General features: G+C 36.7%; 1 protein-coding gene across 2 annotated transcripts; it reads right to left on the bottom strand.

Moving 5' to 3' along the window:
• Positions 1 to 200: 200 nt before the first annotated feature.
• On the bottom strand, positions 201 to 19,368 carry LOC115217021 (enhancer of rudimentary homolog). Of its 2 annotated transcripts, XM_029786555.2 has the most exons (5): positions 19,240 to 19,279; positions 10,840 to 10,947; positions 9,597 to 9,684; positions 1,266 to 1,386; positions 201 to 841 (listed from the first exon to the last, which is right to left on the bottom strand). In XM_029786555.2, the coding sequence occupies exons 2-5, from the start codon at positions 10,867 to 10,869 to the stop codon at positions 745 to 747; spliced, it is 336 nt and encodes a 111-aa protein (XP_029642415.1). In that variant the 5' UTR covers positions 10,870 to 10,947; positions 19,240 to 19,279; the 3' UTR covers positions 201 to 744. The 2 variants fall into 2 exon arrangements, with proteins under 2 accessions (XP_029642415.1, XP_029642416.1); XM_029786556.2 differs by lacking the exon at positions 10,840 to 10,947 and having other exon boundaries at positions 19,240 to 19,368.
• Between the last annotated feature and the right edge of the window lie 172 nt (positions 19,369 to 19,540).

The following is a 19,540-nucleotide window of genomic DNA, read 5'->3' as shown; positions in this document are numbered from 1 at the left end:
TGTCATCAAATTTAAGTTGACCCAAAATCTTAATATTTAACCTTCCTCTATTCCATCTTTTGTTTTTGCTCAATACATACCATGCTAGTTTTGCTTTCTTTCATAGCTACTACATGATTTTTGGGGTACTAAAATGATTCGGTGTACAATTGCAGTTCTGTTATATGGGAAAGTATTTAATGAGTCAAGTGATCACAAAATATTTTAGAAATACTTTTATTCAGATATTTTTTAAACATGGAGTTTTTTGTAAATTTAAAATAATCATCCATTGTTATGGAAACATGAAATGTAAGAGATGGGAACAGACTGTTTACAAAATATTTCCAGATGGATGTCAAAAATTCCACAAACTGATACACACCTTATAACAATATTAAGGATATTTGCCATGCATTGCTGAGATTTCTGCTGGACAGCTTCACCATAGCAATACATTTTAGTCTTATTAAAAAATATTTATTTGCTATTTAATTCCAAAAGAGGCAAATATCTCTCAATATCAAAGTTTTCTTTTATATGAGGCCTGACTTTCATAGAACCAATCAAAGCCATGAATTAACATGATATTTGAGATGTTAGTTATCATAAAAATATGACATAGCTAAGATATGAAAAATGGTCAATATGACAAAGGTATCTAAATGTTAAATAGTTGCCTAACTGCAGAATAAATTTTTTCATTTGTTTAAAAAAAAAAATGATGAAATAAAAATGAAGAGAGATAGTGTGGTTCTGCTTGCTTTAACCTGATCCAGCTTGTTTCCGCAGCATTATATAGATTTTCTCCTTCATCCACTCTTTGTTGTGTGGAACATAAGTCCCAGTAGATTTTTGGAATCTGATGAAAGAAAAAAAATTTAACCTTTTAGGTTTTGTAAGAAGAAAATTTTGTTAACTTTATTTTTAAAATCCCAAATAAAATTTTCTATTTTATAAAACAAAATTCACTATTTCTTTAAAAGAATCACCTGTAGTCAAAATCCTTTGCAATTAAACAAAGTGTGATAATAGTCAGACATAAAAAAGACATGTTAATAAAAACTTCATAATTGTTTTAAAGAATTTGCAATGAATATGCTTATTTAACTCCAGTTAAGTCCTGATTGAGAAGGGCATACAGCTGTTACTATTTTTTTACCTCTGGGTCAGTGTATCTTGCACTACATTATCCAAAGGCAGTTTAAAAACTGTAGGGCAGAGGCTGTAGGTTTGTGCGTGTGTAATTATATATATAAAGCAATATGAAGTTTGGAAGTACTTACACAAGACATGACAGATCAGTGAGTTCATCAATAAAATCAAACAACTGACTAATATCATATGTGATGGAAGGACAAGCTGGGTTCATCCTCTTCAGATGTTCTTCATAGATTTTGCAAATTCCTACAAACAAACAATATATTTAGTCAATCTTCCTCAGAGAAGTAAAAAACAATCTTGAAACTGTTAGCCATAGGAGTGAACTGATTCCAAATGGCTCTATAGCAATAATATTGGGTCATCCCGTAAATAATGCAGTTTTTCTTTTATTTTTCAAAATTAAGATAAGCTTCTTTTCTAATCTAAAATATACTCTCCATTTTCTACAAAGCTCTTTCATCTCCCTGGTAGACTTGCAAGACACTTCTTTCAAAATTCATTTATCCGTCATGAAAAATACTCCAAGTACTGCTCTGACTTCATCTACAGAATTCATATTTTTTCCATCCAAATGACTTTGAAGACTGCAGAGTCCGGCAAATATGGTGGGTGGGGCATAGTTACCCATTCAAACTGCCTCAGCCTTTGGAATATCATCCTTGCTTAAGTAGCCAAGCATTATCCTGATGGAAGAACACCTTTCGTCTTGAAACCAAAGATAGTCAATTTTCTTTTAGCATTGACTTAAATGACCAGATCCAAGCTTCTCTGTTAGTTCCTCAACAGTTTCAATGGGATTTTGTTCCATCAGGGTTTGCAGGATGTCCTCGTCAAATTCTACAGACCTTCCAAGACGAGGCTCATCTTCTAGGCTGTAGTTTCTGGCTTCACTGTTGACACTGGCTTATGCTTACTGTTCGATCCCCATATACTGCATTAATATTCCTTGCACTTTCCATTACATTGTTGCCTTTATTGAGCTCATAAAGCAAAATATGCTCCTTTGTCACTTTCATTATAGCTTTGAAAAAAAAAAAACTTAAAATCGAACTACACTTTTCAAAATTTGCACTAAGAGTAAGGACAAGGTAAAACTACCTGCTTTTATAACAAGTTGATGCAGGTAGTTTATCCTGTGCCCCTCTGACTTTTGGTCCATGCAATTGAAAAAACTGCATTATTTATGGGATGACCCAATATAATTTCATGCTAAGAATTGAAAGATAACAAAAAAGAAAAATACTTAACCCTTTAGCATTCACATTATTCTGTTAAATGTACTGCTTTTTTATTCACATTGTCTAACAGTGTATGCTTTTGTTTCTGTAAATTGCACATTTTAAATATCATCACTGCTTGAAAATGTAAAACACTGAGCACAGCATGTAATGTAAAAGTTCTTTCAAAACTCGGGCTCAAGACAATAATGTCCATCATTGAGGTAATAAAAAGTGATGTTCTTTTCATGTTGTCTAGCTATAGATATGGTTTTGTACTTAAGTTCACTTCACAACAGCTTGGACAAGTGTTTACTATCATAGCTTTGGCCGGGAATGAAATTTAGCTGTGTGGAAGTCCTTCACAAGGCTCTTGGGTGCCTTTAGCAAAATCCTCTTTGCTGCAAGCATTCAGGCCAGGCCTCCAGTGTGAAGATAACTTCCCTCTTTAATCACTGAGACTCCTCATTAAGCCATTAAAAAAAAATTACAATTCAGTGAAACAATATATGGATTGTACTACTACTGCCATCATGAGGTTACTGTCAGTTTTTCCATGACAGTAAGACCGAACAGATCTACCAAGTATCCCATTATATCTGTTATAGAAGTATATATATATAATAATAATAATATAACTGAGATGTACTTGCATAGCAAGTGATCTGATCTCAGATTGTGTGCTGGAACAAAAACAATTGCAGCATGAAAGGTGTTTATAAGCCAGTTAAGAAGCATACAAAATCCGTTAGATTCACTTCAACATTTAAATTTTATTTGCCAAAATATTTTCCTCGCTTTGAGACCACAACCTGTTCATTGACTTTACAACTAATATATATATATATATATATATATATATTATATATATATATATGCATATATACATACATATATATATGTGCAAATGTAGGCACAGGATGTCACAATACATGTACATCAAAAAATACGAAGTACGAGTACATGGAATATGAACTATTTTTTGGAACAACGAAAGACACAAATGGAAAACCAAACAAACAACACAAAAAAACGACACTTCATCAGTTGTTGGCTGTTTATCTACTCTTGTATTTCGAGCATTTAACAACAAGATACGCTTGCAATAAAACAGTTACTCCCGCAAAGCAAATTAAATAAAATTTGGGATTCTGCAGAGAGTCAAAATTGGCAACAGAAACAGGAAGGGCTGCTACGCCTAAACGAGTTTGTGGTGGCGAATGCGTAAATCAAGCTTGGACAGAAAACAGATAAGAACATGTCTTCCTAGGCTCGAGGTACAATGGAGAGAAAGAAAGAAGCACAAGTTAGGAGAAGACAAATGGCTGATGGTCATGTGGGAGTCACGTGAGCAACGGGGAAAGATTGAGGGAGAGAGTGTGACAGTCAGAGAACTGTGAAGGGGAGAGGAAAAAATTGGAGATAGGATAAGTGAGAAAAAAAAAACCAGATGGGGAGAAAGGAAGAGAGAAAAAATAGGAAAGAGTACTGGGAGAAGAGGAGGTAAAAGAATAAGAGAGAGAAAGAAAAATGAAAGAGTAAAAAGATAGAGTGTGCATCAGAATTATTAAGATAAAACTTACTTGGAAAAGGATGCATAGCGCTCAATCATATAATAATATAAATAATATACATACATATGTATGTGTATATATATAGCTATATATATGTATGTGTATATATATATATATATGCATTTATATATATGTATATATTTATATATATGTTGTTGTTGGCATCCTTTTTGTCTTGGGAGACAATGGAGTTGCGGTTAAAATAATCTAGTCTGGCTTTTACATTTCATGTCCTAATATATCTCCTGCTGTGGCAGTGTAGTCCTATCCTGGACAAACACTCCCTCTGGCAAGTGCCGCAAATGTAGCGAAGACTTTGCCTGACTGGTTGTAATGACATAGTTTCTTGTCTTTCCATTTCTCCTCTCTCCCTCCTTTGTGTTCCCTCTTTTACGGTATATCGCCTATCTCCACTGTTGCCGGCAACTGCTTCCCTGTTGATGTCGCAGGCCTTCCTGTCCCTTTTGCAAATATCCTTGTATCGTAAGAATGGTCTTCCCACAGACCTAGTGCCCCCAGCAAGCTCTCCGGAAAGTATGTCCTTGGAGATTCTGCCATCTTCCATACGGCTAACATGTCTAAGCCATCTCATATGTCATTGTGTGAGGAGTGCAGACATACATGGTATTCCTGATTGCTTGAGGACATGATTCTGCCATTTGATGCCAAGGATTTTCCGGAGGCAGTGTAGGTGACGCTCTTGGCATGTGTATGGCGTCCAAGTCTCACTTCCATACAGTAGAGTGCTAAGTACACATGCCTGGTAAATCTTCATTTTTGTGGTCTTGGTCAGCTTATTGTTGTTACATGCCTTCAAAATAAAAAACGGGGTAAAGCAAGGTTGTGTCCTTGCTCCTACATTATTTGGCATCTTCTTCTTGCTGTTGCTGTCACATGCCTTTAGACATCAGATGATGGAGTGTTTCTGCACAGTAGAAGTGATGGGAAACTGTTCAATCTCTTGCGTCTGCATGCCAAGACCAAAATCAGAAGCATCCTGATCAAGGAGATGCTATTTGCTGATGATGCTGCTCTGGTATCACACAGAAGAAGCCCTGCAAAGGCTCATCAACTGTTTTGAGCAAGCATGTAGCAACTTTGGCTTAGTTATCAGCCTCAAGAAGACCAATATCATGGGTCAGGCTACATCGGACATCCCAAACATACATATTGGAGACCACAGACTACAGGAGGTGGAGAAGTTTACCTATCTTGGCTCTACCATCACCTACAACCTACCCCTTGATGCCGAGCTCAATATATGCAGTATAAGGCAGCTGCTGTGATAGCCCAACACTCCAAATGGGCATGGGAAACAATATATATATATATATATGTATATATATATAAATATTTATATGCATATATATATTTATATGCATATATATATATATATATATATATATATATATATATATATATATATATACACACACACACATCTATATCATCATCGTTTAATGTCCGCTTTGCATGCTGGCATGGGTTGGACGGTTTGACTGAGGACTGGCGAGCCAGATGGTTGCACCAGGCTCCAATCTGATCTGGCAGAATTTCTACAGCTAGGTACTTTATGTGCCACCGGTACGAAAGCCAGTCAGATGGTACTGGCAATGGCCATGCTCAAATGGTGTTTCTTACGTACCACCTGCACAAGAGTCAGTCCAGCGGCACTGGCAACCTCCTCACTCAAATGTTGTTTCTCACATGTCAGTAAAGCAATGCTGGTAATAATCTCGCTCAAATGGTGCTTTTTATGTGCCACCAGCACCACAGCCAGTCAGCAGCCCTGGCAACTAACAAGCTCAGATGGTGCTCTTAGCGCTCCACTAGCACAGATGCCAGTTATCGAATTTGATTTCGATTTCACTTGCCCCAACAACCTGGTAATGTGCACTTGGAAAGAGGTATCATCACTCATGTCTATACCTAGGTCCCTCACTGATTTAGGCTATGGGATTGAAATTCCCTGTGGACCAGTGTACTCTGTAAGTTTCATATTCAGTTTTGGATACTGGTAGTGCAGGCCTTGGAATTTTTCAGCATTAAACTGCATATTATTATCCTCAGCCCATCTGTAAATTGAGTCCAACTCCTGTAGCAGGTGTGCAACATCGCTGGGGTTCTGTATTTTCTGCGAGACTTTCGTATCATCTATATAGCTTGCAAGGGTGGCTATCCGGGCACTTGAGGGCCACTATAAAAAGCAGTGGTCCCAAGACAGTGCCCAATGGAACACCACTCACTATTTGTGTGTTCATAGAGGTGGCTACATTAGTCACTACTGCCTGACTCCTATCTTTCAGAAAGCCATGTAACCACTTTCCAAGTTTTCCAGCTATGCCAAGATCACACAGTTTGTGGCATATCATACCATGATCCACTTTGTCAAAAAGCTTTTGTAAAATCAAGGTATATTACATTCACATTTGAGTTGTTGAGTAACTGCTTCAACACTCAGTCATAATGTTGTAAGAGCTGGGTCAGGCAGCTCCTACCTGGTTGAAAGCCATGCTGGGTATCACTCAACAAGTTATTTTCTTCAAGGAATGCAATTAGTTTCCCTCTAACTATCCATTCCATAACTTTGCTGATATATGACTTATAATTTTAATAATAATAATAATAATAATAACTTTATTAAGTAGTCAGTGTGTTAATATATATATATATATATATATATGCTAGCAGCATAGCCCGGCGTTGCCCGGGTATGTAAGAGCCCCCTAGTAGGCAACGACTAATCCCAATCTAGTCCTTTCCCTCTAGGGAACGATGGCGCATGTGTATACGATGTTCCTAGCTGTCCCTTTGGGCGATAAAATGGTCGAGTTGTGTCCCTTAGACAGAAAATGTGTTGCATATAAAAAGCTTAGGTTCTCAAGCCAATGTCGAATTTATCGATTTTTTTCAGAACTGGGGGAACTTTTCAAAATTTTCACTGCCTTAGTTTTGAATTATGACATTGGGCTATGTGTGTGTCAAGTTTCATCAGAATCAGTTGAAAGCCGTGGTCAGGGGGAGGGTACAACCACACAGACAGACAAACTGCCGTTTATATATATAATATATATATATATATATATATATATATATATATATATATATATATATATATACAATTTACGGTTCCCAATTTTTAGACTTCCTTTCTTCTCCAACAGCGGCTTCCGGCTTTCATATTCGCAGCAAGTTGCAAAAACATTTTATCCCATTATCTTTCGTACCTCATTCGTTACTATTGTTAAACGTCTGTACTCATACAATAACTGCTTCGTTTTTCCTATCTTTTCTCTACGAAATTTAACCCTTTAATCCTTCAATCCTTAATTTCCATCTTTTCCGCCATTCGTCTTCTTCTTTTCTTCTTCTTCTTCTTCTTCTTAGTCGCCATTACGATTTACGGTTCCCAATTTTTAGACTTCCTTTCTTCTCCAACAGCGGCTTCCGGCTTTCATATTCGCAGCAAGTTGCAAAAACATTTTATCCCATTATCTTTCGTACCTCATTCGTTACTATTGTTAAACGTCTGTACTCATACAATAACTGCTTCGTTTTTCCTATCTTTTCTCTATGAAATTTAACCCTTTAATCCTTCAATCCTTAATTTGCATCTTTTCCGCCATTCGGCGGTGCCCCCGCCCTCCCACCAATACCGGTGAACACTTCTCACCCCCACCACCAATACCGGTGAACACTTCTCACCCCCAATACCGGTGAACACTTCTCACCCCCACCACCAATACCGGTGAACACTTCTCACCACCAATACCGGTGAACACTTCTCACCACCAATACCGGTAAACACTTCTCACCATCTACACCGGATATGCCCTCCTCCTCCCCCACCACCATTGCGTGTGTCTCTCCCTCCTACCCCTCCTTCACATATGCTTTCACTGTGTACTACCCCTTCCCCCCACCAAGTCAAGCTGCTAGCACCGCAGCTCATTAACTGCCCCACTGATCTTATGTTACCTCCTGTTTAGAATCTGGCACTGCCTCAATCCGACCATCTCCTTCCAGTCCCCCTCCCCGTCTCGTGATATCCTACGTTTTTATTTCTTCTGCACCAACCCTTTCCTTGTCATCGTTCCTCCTTACCCAACCTTCCCCACTGGTGCTTCCCTTTATTACCTGCACCCCCCCACTATCTCTCCCTCTCTTTCCACTGGTGGAACCTTTCTCAGCTAGACCCCCCCCCAACTCAACTCTAGAAAAAGCTCGAACCAATCGTGACCGATGCCGGAACCCCCGGCCCCTGTGCAGGTGGCACGTAAAAAGCACCCAATCCACTCGCGGAGTGGTTGGCGTTAGGAAGGGCATCCAGCCGTAGAAACTCTGCCAGATCAGACTGGAGCCTGGAGAGGCCTCTGGCTTCCCAGACCCCGGTCAAACTGTCCAACCCGTGCTAGCGTGGAAAACGGACGTTAAACGATGATGATGATGATACACACACACACATATAAAGGAATCTCCCTTGTTAGATGATGTGTGAGAGTTCGACAATTTCTTACTGAACAATCACACAGATGATTTGTTTATAGTGATCAAATGTTAGTGAAGACATTAGCTCACTCCTGCCATCAGATCAAGATTACCTCTACAGGTGTAATGGGTGCCACATGTCGAAATGATGCAGAGCAATGTAAAAATGAAGTGCTTTGCTCAAGAACACAACACCTTCCATGCTGGCATGGGTTGGGTAGTTTGTCAGGAGCTGGCCATGCAGAACACTACACCAAACATCTGTCATTTTCGGCATGGTTTTTATGGTTGGACGTCCTTCCTAACACCATTTAGAGAGGAATATGGATACGGGCATGGTTGTATGTTAAAAAGTTCACTTCCCAATCAACTGGTTTTGGATTCAAGCCTCACTTCGTAGCACTTAGGGCAAGTGATTTCTAATAGAGCCTTAGGCTGACAAAAGCTTTGTGAATGGATTTAACAGAAGGAAACTGTAAAAAGCCTATCGAATATGTAAGTTGGTGTGTTTATTTACATATATGCTTCTCCAAAAAGGGGAAGCTGTATATAATGATGATGTTATTATTTTCCTCCTCCACAAGTCATCTGCTGGCTTTGCACCTTCATAAACACATGGAATAAGATGTCCCTTTCATGTAAAACAGCTGAGGATTAAAGAAGGGCATCTAGTTGTAAATGCCTCAATAAAATACACATGTACCCTATGCTGGTATGGATAACATGAACATAAAAATAAATGGATGAATAAAAATATAGTTATATCATATTTAAATTCCAAAGTAAAGCGGTGAGCAAGCCGAATCATTAGCATGCTGGGCAAAATGCTTAGCAGCATTTCATCTGTCCATATGTTCTGAGTTCAAATTCTGAGGCTAATATTGCCTTTCATCCTTTCAGGGTGGATAAAATAAGTACCAGTTGAGCACTGGAATCAATGTAACTGACTAAACTCCAACCCCTGGAATTGCTGGTCTTGTGCCAAAATTTGAAATCAATACTAAATTCTAACACAAGACCACAATTTGAGGACGAAGGAGAAAAACAGTTGATTAAATTGAACTCAGTACTTCACTGGTACTTATTTTATCAACCCAAGAAGGATGAAGAACAAAATCTACGTTGGTAGGATTCAAATTTGGAACATAAAGAGAAAATATTGCAATATACAAACCTTCAAGGCAATCAGTCAGGGATTCATAGTCTGAATAAGTTCGAGTTTCTGGTTTAGGATTAGGTTGAATTAACATGATGGTGTGAGACTACAATGAGAGAAAAAAAAAACACATTTACATATGAGGATGAGAACAGTGTGTGTATATAATACATATATCACATTGTACATATGTGTATAAAATTTAAAAAACAGTCAATGTACGAGGGGTGTATGAAAAGTCTTGAGCCTCAAAAAAACAAAACATGGTATAAGACATGGTATAAAAATAAATCATCAGAAGACTTCTGATGATTTATTTTTCAACATAGTCACCTCTCGATGACTGAACACTTTCTCCAGCGGTGCTGAAGTGCCATTATCCCGGCGCAGAAGAACTCTTTTGTTTGAGACTCCAAGAAACATCCTACAGCGTTTGTGACATCATTGTCACTGGCAAAATGGCAACCAGCCAGGGCTTTTTTAATTTTTGGAAATAGATGAAAGTCAGAGGGGGCTAAGTCTGGCGAATAAGGCGGATGGGGAACAAGTTCGTATCCACAATCACGAATTGTTGCCATGGCAACCACTGAGGTTTGTGCTGGAGCATTGTCGTGATGAAAAAGGACTCCTCTGGTGAGCATTCCTGGCCTTTTTTCTTTGATTGCTTCTCGGAGGCGCTTCGGTAGCTGAGAATACAGCCCTGTCGTGGTGTGACCCTTTTCGAGGTAATCGATCAACAAGACACTTTGAGAATCCAAAAAAAACGGACGCCATGACCTTGCCAGCTGAAGGAATGAACCTGGCCTTCTTTGGGGTAGGAGAAGATGTGTGCTTCCACTGCTTTGACTGTTCTTTGGTTTCAGGCTGGTAGTGATGAACCCAACTTTCGTCCATAGTAATGAAATGAGCAAGAAAATTCTCTTCATCGGCTTCAAACAGTTCCAGATTGCTCGTGGACAAAGTGCGTCTGGTGCGTTTCTGTTCAGGAGTCAAAAGGCGAGGGACCCACCTTGCAGAAACCAAGTTCTTTTGTCACAATGTTGTCTGCACTTTCAGTTGAAATGCTCAGTCTCTCGGCTATCTGACGATATGATATTCAACGATCTTGCATTATCATACTAAGAGCAAGGTCCTTGGTGGTTGCAGTTGGAGGTCTCCCTGGTCTGGGATCAACTTCCACACTCTCCCTGCCACGCTTGAATTCATTTACCCAGCGTTTGACTGTTGCATATGAAGGAGCATTGTCTGTTAAGGTTCTCACCATATCTTCATGGATTTCTGATGGAGCCATGCCTTTCAAATGACGGTACTTTCAATACTCAGTTTTCTCCATTTTCCTTGTAAACTTGAAGCTTGTTTATTCAAAAATCTGTAACAAAAAAAATTAAAATATCAGAATCATGAAAATGAGCAAGAATACTCCGAAAAGACTGTACTTACCAAAAAAAATTGTTTCAGCTATATAGCAGCCCCGTTTCTAGGTTAGGCTCAAAATTTTTCATACACCCCTCGTAAGAAGTATGGTTGTTGTTCTTTACTTTAACTCATGTTTGTATTGACCAAGCCAATCTATGATCAAAGGTATTTCAACCATGACCATCTTGTCTTTTATATAGACATTATGTACCCTTCCTTTATTAAATTTAGTAATAAAGTGTTCATGAAAATTTGGTTGCTATTTCTAACAGGTCAAGTGATCATGTATGTGCTTCCACACTGGTTCAGAGTATAGTGGAGTGGGTGCAGCTGTATGGCTTTTTCTTAAGGCGTGATGCTAATGCTCAGGAAACTAAAGGGAAGATAAATACAACTGATTCTTGGATCACTATCACTAAATCTATTGTAGATACTGTTTGGGTAAGATTTTATATTCTTCATGGCAGTGAAAAACGTTTCTTATATAAACAGCAAAAATTCCAGTATATTACTGTATACAGCTTACAAGATATGCAAACTATTTACAATACACACACATCTATATACATACACACATGGATACACATACACAGTGCATAAGGACATTATGTATGGAGTACTTCCATCATACCTGTGTTGCAGACCTGGTTTGACAACACATTACTTCCATAAAATAGCATTCAAGTTACAAAAACACTTACAGCTTTTGTCACAGTTCAGTAAGTCAAATGGCAATTGTTTGTGCTGTAAGTGCTTTGTTAACATTTTTTTACAAATAGTCAGCACTTGACTAAACCATACTGTTTTGGCTTGTCTGGTGACCATTAGCTAAATTATAGGCTTTGCTTAATAGCTACATCCACAAGGAGTATAGCATTTGCATACATTCTAAATGTTTTCTGTTCAATTGCAGCCAGTACTTCTCACTTAATGATTAAAACTCAACTGTCAAACTAGGCTTGCAACTCTTGATGTGATGAAAATATCCCATATAATGTTTAAAGACCATTGACAACACATTAGTTTGTATCAGGTCATCCCATAAGTTCTGTCCGAATTTTGAATAAAGAAAACAAGTGATCGAATGTTATAGTTAATTGAAATTTAATCATCAATGTACTTTCCCTGATTATCTATAGCGAAGAACTCTGAAATGTCAGTTTCGACCACCTCCTGGCTTGTGAAAGTTATGTCCCCCAAATAATTCTGTAAACTACGAAACAAATGATAGTCTGAAAGAACAAGCTCAGAAGAGTAAGGTGGATGAGAAATTTTTTCCCAGCCAAGCTCTTCGATCTTCTGTGATGTGATCTTTGCAGTGTGGGGTCGCGCATTGTTCTGATGAAACATCACTCCTTTTCGATTCACTAAAGCGGGTCTTTTTTTCTTCAAAGCTTGGTTCAAACGCTCTAATTGCTGACAGTAGACTTGAGCATTAATTGTTGCATTAGGTGGTAACAATTCAAAGTGAATTACTCCTTTGCAATCCCACCAGATAGAGAGAAGAACCTTTTTTCCATGAAGTTCCTTCTCTGTTGTGGTTGAACTTTTTCCCTTTTACCAAGCCACTGTTCATGATGTTTAACATTTCGATAGAAAATCCATTTTTCGTCACCAGTCACTAGCCTATCCAAAAAGGGTGAAATGAGTTTGTGAGAATGGAGAGAAGAGCAGATGTCAACTCAGGATTTGCAGTTGCTTTCAGACAATTCATGAGGCACCCATTTTCCAAGTTTAGAAACCATTCCAAGTTGTTTAGATGATGATGAACAGTTGTATGGTTTGAACTAAGCTTTATTGCCAATTCTTCAACTGACAATGCAGGATTTTCTTCAAGTAATGCCTCAAGGAGCTTATCAAACTCAACTGGATGTCCTGTTCGATCTTCATCTTCAAGGCTGAAATCTCCACTTCTGAATTTTGCAAACCATCTTCTGCAAGTTCTTTCATTCAAACATTCTTTTCCATAAACTGAGTGTATGTTTCGAGTCGTTTCAGCTGCAGAGTTTCCTTTTTTGTACTCATAAAGCATTATATGCCTCAAATACTCTTTGGATATTTTCATGTTAGAAAGCGTTTTAATCAAAGATATTTTAATTCTATTATTCTGTAAAATAATATTTAATTAGTTTAAATGTACACAAATGCATAAAAATAATTTTTAATTCCATTAGACATTCTAAAATACTATTAAATTTCATTCAATTTAAAAAAAAGTAAAATCAGACAGAACTTATGGGATGACCTGATATATGTACTTTTGAAATAGCTTCATTCATATATCATCATCATCATCGTCGTTTAACGTCCGTTCTCCATGCTAGCATGGGTTGGACGGTTCGACCGGGGTTCTGGGAAGCCAGAAGGCTGCACCAGGCTCCAGTCTAATCTGGCAATGTTTCTACAGCTGGATGCCCTTCCTAACGCCAACCACTCCGTGAGTGTAGTGGGTGCTTTTTACGTGCCAATTTATATATATATATATATAAATTAGAAAAAAAAACACCTTTTATCAATTCAATAATGAAAAAGTAAATTATACCATTTAGAAAAATTACATATTATAGAAAGATTAAATATAAGATAAAACATAACAATGATTAAAAATTCTGCAAAAAAATAAATAAAACGTAAATATTTATTTATGTTTTGTTTATTTTTTTGCACAATTTTTAATCATTGTTATATGTTTTATCTTATATTTAATCTTTCTACAAGATGTAATTTTTCGAGATGGTATAATTTAATATTTCATTACTGAATTAATAAAAGGTGGGTTTTTTCTAATTTATATATATATATTTTGTGAAATTTGATTTAGTATTTCTAAATTGAATTTTTCCCAGTAAGTTTGGAATAATATTCCCTCATATTATATATATATATATATATATATATATATATATATATTAAATACAAAATATACATTAAGTGAATACTAAATACTATAATTTAATCTATATACATTAAATCAAATTATTAATTAATTAATTTATATATTTAATAAACATCTAAATAAAATCTTATACTCATTAAGTAATTTATATTAAAACCTTAATGTTAAATAATATACATAATAATATATATATATAGTTGAAATTTATAGAAAAAACAAAAGATGAAGACAGGTATATGAACAACAAGCAGGTGTATTAGTTTGACGCTCAGGAAAATGAAAAAGTTTTTTACATTTCAAGCCTATACTCTTCAACAGAAAGGAATAAGAGAAAATAAACAGAGAGAGAATATATGATATTACTGCTGTTAGCTGTGTAATGTGCAAATTCAGAAATAAAATCTCTACTGACAGTGTACAATGTTAAACAGCAAAGTCTATATCATAAAATACAAGTTAAATAGCAAAGTCTGCAATAAGAAAATAATATTTTTAATAATTTCAGGGAATCTGTGCATGACTGCTCAACCAGCTAGAAATAGTAACCAAATCGTTTCTACCATCTTAGGAAAGAACACATTAAATGAAGTAACCTTGGATACTGTCTGAAAATAAAATGGGAAGGTCTTGGCTGAAATACCTTGATCATAGCACTACTTGATCAGAGCTAACATGGAACAAAACAATAACTATTTAAGGTGCCATATCATGTGTTCTTCCTTTGCTGGATTACCTCTCCTTATCATGCATTAGCCATACTGAGAATAAGGGAGAGAGGGAGAGAAAGAAAAAGAATGGGGAGAGAGAGAGAAATAGTCATCACACTGAACAGGTAGCAGACAGTGAAATGAAGGAAAGGATGGGAAAAAAATAGTATTTAGTAGTTCAATTTTTTAAATCAGAACACATTTTGAGCATGATGGAGTGTTAACACAATATAATGGTCAAAATATGTTATTGTTTAACCCCAGATCAACACTGACTGAGAACACCTATCTATGAGCAAAGGCTTCCCAGTTTTGATTGGCACATTTTTTTTTCAAGGGGTGGGGGGGGGGTACAAGGCATTATTTAATGTGCTAATGTATCCTTCTGGTTATGAAAAACAGTACGGTATGATTTGAGAAATTTGGCTGCTACATCTAACAGGTTTAGTGATATATCCCTGCAGAGAAAAAGACTGAAGAGTCTAATGACAGGAGCTTCTGTCTAATGATAAGTGCACTGTTAGAGAGTTTGAAAGAGACAAATGTCAGGACCAGTATTGTTTTGGAACAAACAGAGAAACATGGAAACCGTATGAATATGGTGATGAGATAGGCAGAGTGAGAAAAAAAAATAGCGTGAAAAATTTCGTTATGTGTGGGTGGTATATTATAGAAACAGCAAAATGGAAAACAGATTTGGTGGGTTTTATCAGCAGGAGAGCTGCTTAGAGATATCTTGGTTGGGAAGGAGATGGAAGGTTGTGCAGATTTAGTAGAAACTCACTTAGCAAAAGGCCAAAAGACTCAGGTGTAAAATACACAAAAGTCTCTTTTAATCTCTTGATGGTCATTTGGTGGTATTGCAGTAGCAGGTAAACAATCCCTGTTGTGAGTGATATTTTGTAGATCTTGTACTTAGTATTCTTTGACTGTACTGCTACAGTGCAGTGTAGGAATGTGGAAAGGAAGCACCTACGTAGAAGTATTTAGTAACCTGCTTATCTCTTACAAAAGAATCAGAGATTAATTACATTTTGCATTACAAGTGGTCAGCCTAAAACTGGTAGGGCTCTGACCAGTTTGTTAACTTCAATTACCAGAACTGGGAAGCAGAAAAGCACTGTGAAGGAGGAAGACTTGACCTTTGTTGCTTTGATTACAAATGGTCAAATGATATGATGGGTGCAGTACTGGCTAAGTTTGCAATTGAAAAAAGAGGTCATGGGCATTTGGAATGTTGTCAAAGGATACTAATAAATGATAATAAGTTTAGAATAGCAAGTGATTTAGTCTCTATGTCAGCAGTGTCAGTGCTGAATTGTGTTATTGAAGTTAGTAAAAAGGATGACTTCAGAGAAAGGTAAAATAATACAGATGTTCTCAATGCAGGATGAGAAAGTCAATTAATTGGTGCTGATGGCTGGAACACTTTCAGAGAGCAGTAGTACCAGCAGGAGTGAAGAGAGGTTTTGAACCAGAGTAACCAATGAAGTCAAAATATAGTGTAGTCAAGACAGTGGAAAGTTAAATACTGAAGATGAGAACTGTGTTTCAGAGCAGAATATGATATATGGTAATAGTAGGTTGTTAAGATCAGCAATATGATGTATGTAAAGAGCCAAACGGGTATAATAAGTCTTCAGATGCTGTAGAAAAGGGCAGTGTCCAGCAGGCTGACACTGATCTTTTATAGACTTTGGTGGAAGAAGGGTAAGAGAAAAGCATCTCTCTCCACATGAATCTTTGTAAGAAGCTTAGCTGAAATTCAGTGACAGCAGATGGGCACCAGTTACAGAATGGGATGCAACAGTTGATATAGAAGCCTCCCAAGGGTTCTATGCCTTGGGTTTATCTCACAGGGGACTTTCATATGGAAATCGTTAACACTTGTACCTTCACAGAAACAATGGCTACTCTACAAGGGAAAGTCAAGATTAAACTTCAAACTGGAAGGTAGAGGAAGCTGGTTTGAATGTTTGCAACAGAGGGAACCATATTAAAAACAACTACGACCCAATTAGTAGAATTGTTATTTTAGCATCAGGTCAACACTGATTGAGTACGTCTGATAATCAAACGTGTACGACGACACTTCAAGCCTTCCCATTCGTTTCTAAAATGCAGTAAATTGATTTGAGGAGGATTTGGTTGTTATTTCTCGCATGTTGAATGGTCCTATTAAAGGCTTCCCTAGCGAAAGTGGTACTGCACACCATAAAAATAAATAAATACTATGATGACCAGCAGCACTAAAGATTGTCTAACACAAATCAGTTTTCTACTGTGCTGTTAGAACTGACCAGGAGCTCCCAGAAGAGGGACGGGCGTTCGGTGGCCTAGCAACATATATTTGCGACGTTCATTTTCGGAAGAATAAAATACCTGACATGAAAACATCAAAAGAACAAAAATTAAGTCAAATCAGAATAGGGAGGGATGAGTAAGCAATGCGAGAGAGCAAGAAGTTTTAGATGATGTGTAGTCCTGTACGAAGAGACCTTCGATCAAAAGCCATGACAATCCATCTACACTATTAAATGTGTACCTCGTTTTTCTCATGGCGCTACCGCCTTGAAACGAGGTTTACAAGTTGGTCCAAAGTTTTAGATGTTTAAAATGAGAGTGAAAAGAAATTGATTACGCAGTACAAAACTTACAATATATATATAAAAAATGTTTACGCATGATAAATTAGACTTTCTGAAAAAAAAAAAAAAAAATTTAATTTACTCGACAATTTTTAAAATCTCAAGAAAAAGGAATTCGCATAGGTAGTGTGGTAAGAAGCTTGCTTCCCAACCACATGGTTTTGGGTTCAGTCCCACTGCGTGGCACTTTGGGCAAATGTCGGGCCGATTAAAGTCTTGTAAGTGGATTTGGTAGACGGAAACTGAAAGAAGCCCGTCGTATGTATCTATGTGTGTGTGTGTGTATATATATGTATATATATATATATATATATACACATGTTATTTGTGTCTGTTTGTCACCCCATCATCGCTTGACACCATTGTTGGTGTGTTTACGTCCCTGTAACTTAGCGGTTCGACAAGAGACCGATAGAACAAGTACTAGGCTTACAAAGAATAAGTCCTGGGGACGATTTGCTCGATTAAAGGCGGTGCTCCAGCATGATTGCAATCAAATGAAACAAGTAAAAGAACAAAAGTTCAATTTGATTGAGAAACTGAAGCGGTAACGGTGGGGTTATAATGAAATATCGAAGTTTAGCCCCCCAGATCAGGACTTGCTGAGCCAGCCAGATCCATCCTGTCTTTTTTTTATTGGACACTGAATCTGTTTACAACTGTAGAGTGTATTACGAATATTTCGCTGCCATTTCTAGTAGGTCTAGAAGTAACACAGTTAACATTGAATACTAACTTTTAATGCATAGAGCATAAAAAAGAAACTAGATCACAGTTTGGTTTGCAATGTATCTTCAGCAACTGGAAGCTTAATGCCCTGATCATGAAAATTTAAAATATGAAGTCTAGGACAGAGGTTCTTTTTTTTTTTTTTTTTTTACCTATTTTATTCTGGTGGACCCACAAAGCCATTCAATGTTTAAAAACTAGCTTCATAAATACATCTTTCAAAATTTCTATTTTGTTTTTCACACACTAACTTGTGTAGGCTGAACGCTGTAAAATGTTAGAGAGAAAGAAATCTAGCTGTTTCTTCCAATAAATACATGTAAAGCAAAACGTTTTCATGAACCCATAAAATACTACTGTGGATCCCCAATTTACTATTTTGCTTGCATGGACCCCCCCCCCATCGGGGTCATATGAACCCAGGTTGAGAAACAAAAGTAGAACAGCAGTAAAGTGTTTTGGTCACATACGACCGACAAGTCACTCAAGCACAAACCTCACAGTTGTTGGTTAATCCAAGGCAGCCCTGGTTAAGAAGGTATTGTCTTTTCTTTCCCAGTAATGTACCTAAGGCCACATCATCCAATATAAGTAGGTTATGATTTAGTTGATATTTTTAATAGGTGAAACAATCGCACAGAACCTCCTTTTTAGCTCACAAACACCCCTTTACCCTCAGTGGCAAAACGAAAGAATTCTTACATAATTTCCTATGGCACAAGCTCTTTCAAATAAGGCCGAAATACATTTTAAATAATTTAGTTACTAGCAACAAAATGTGGATAGTAATTGTTTAATATATAATTGAGAAAGCAAAAGTCGATTTAGATGCTTAGCTCCATAGGCTGCGATCCAATTCAATTTCTAGTGTGGTTTCTAAGAGAGAAGAAAAGCCCTCCACATTTACACACATATATATATATATATATATATATATTATATATATATATATATATAATATATATATCGTTATTCATTAAATAGAGAATGTAGAAAAAGTTATTGCTTCTTTGTACTTTTAGCTTCGTATATAATTTTTGACCTCCGAACAACAGCTAAAACAAGAAGAATCATCCTTTAAAATTAAATTGTAAATTATGCTGAAAAAAACCCTCTCTTCCTCAGACCAGTGTATACCTTGTAAGTATAATGCTTAAAACTACAAAGGCCTATAAGGATAAACAACCATTTAGTTCTTAAATTTTGAAGGATAATACAATAAAACAAATAGCTATTAAACTACGTAATGACGAAAATGAACAAACCATCTTAAAATTGTCTTGTAATCCAATTTCAGTGCAAAACAAAAATTCCTAGAAATAAAATTGAAGCCGGAAGTTGAGACAAGAGACTAGTTCTGCAGTTAATATTTTTCACAAGGTAACCTTATTGAAAGGAAGAGGATGAAATAAAAAAAAGAAATTGCCATATTCTTTTACGTTTCAAAGACTTAAATTATTTTGTTCAATTTTGAAAGTAAATTGTCACCGTACATATCCAATTAGATGGAATAAAACGAGTATTATATACAAATTAGTACAATTATTATGTTCCCAATACAAAATA

Source organism: Octopus sinensis, linkage group LG11 (genome assembly GCF_006345805.1).
Source record: "Octopus sinensis linkage group LG11, ASM634580v1, whole genome shotgun sequence".
In the NCBI taxonomy this organism is placed as follows: domain Eukaryota; kingdom Metazoa; phylum Mollusca; class Cephalopoda; order Octopoda; family Octopodidae; genus Octopus; species Octopus sinensis.
The sequence above is the reverse complement of the archived record's forward strand: the minus strand, read 5'-3'. Positions and strand labels throughout refer to the sequence as shown.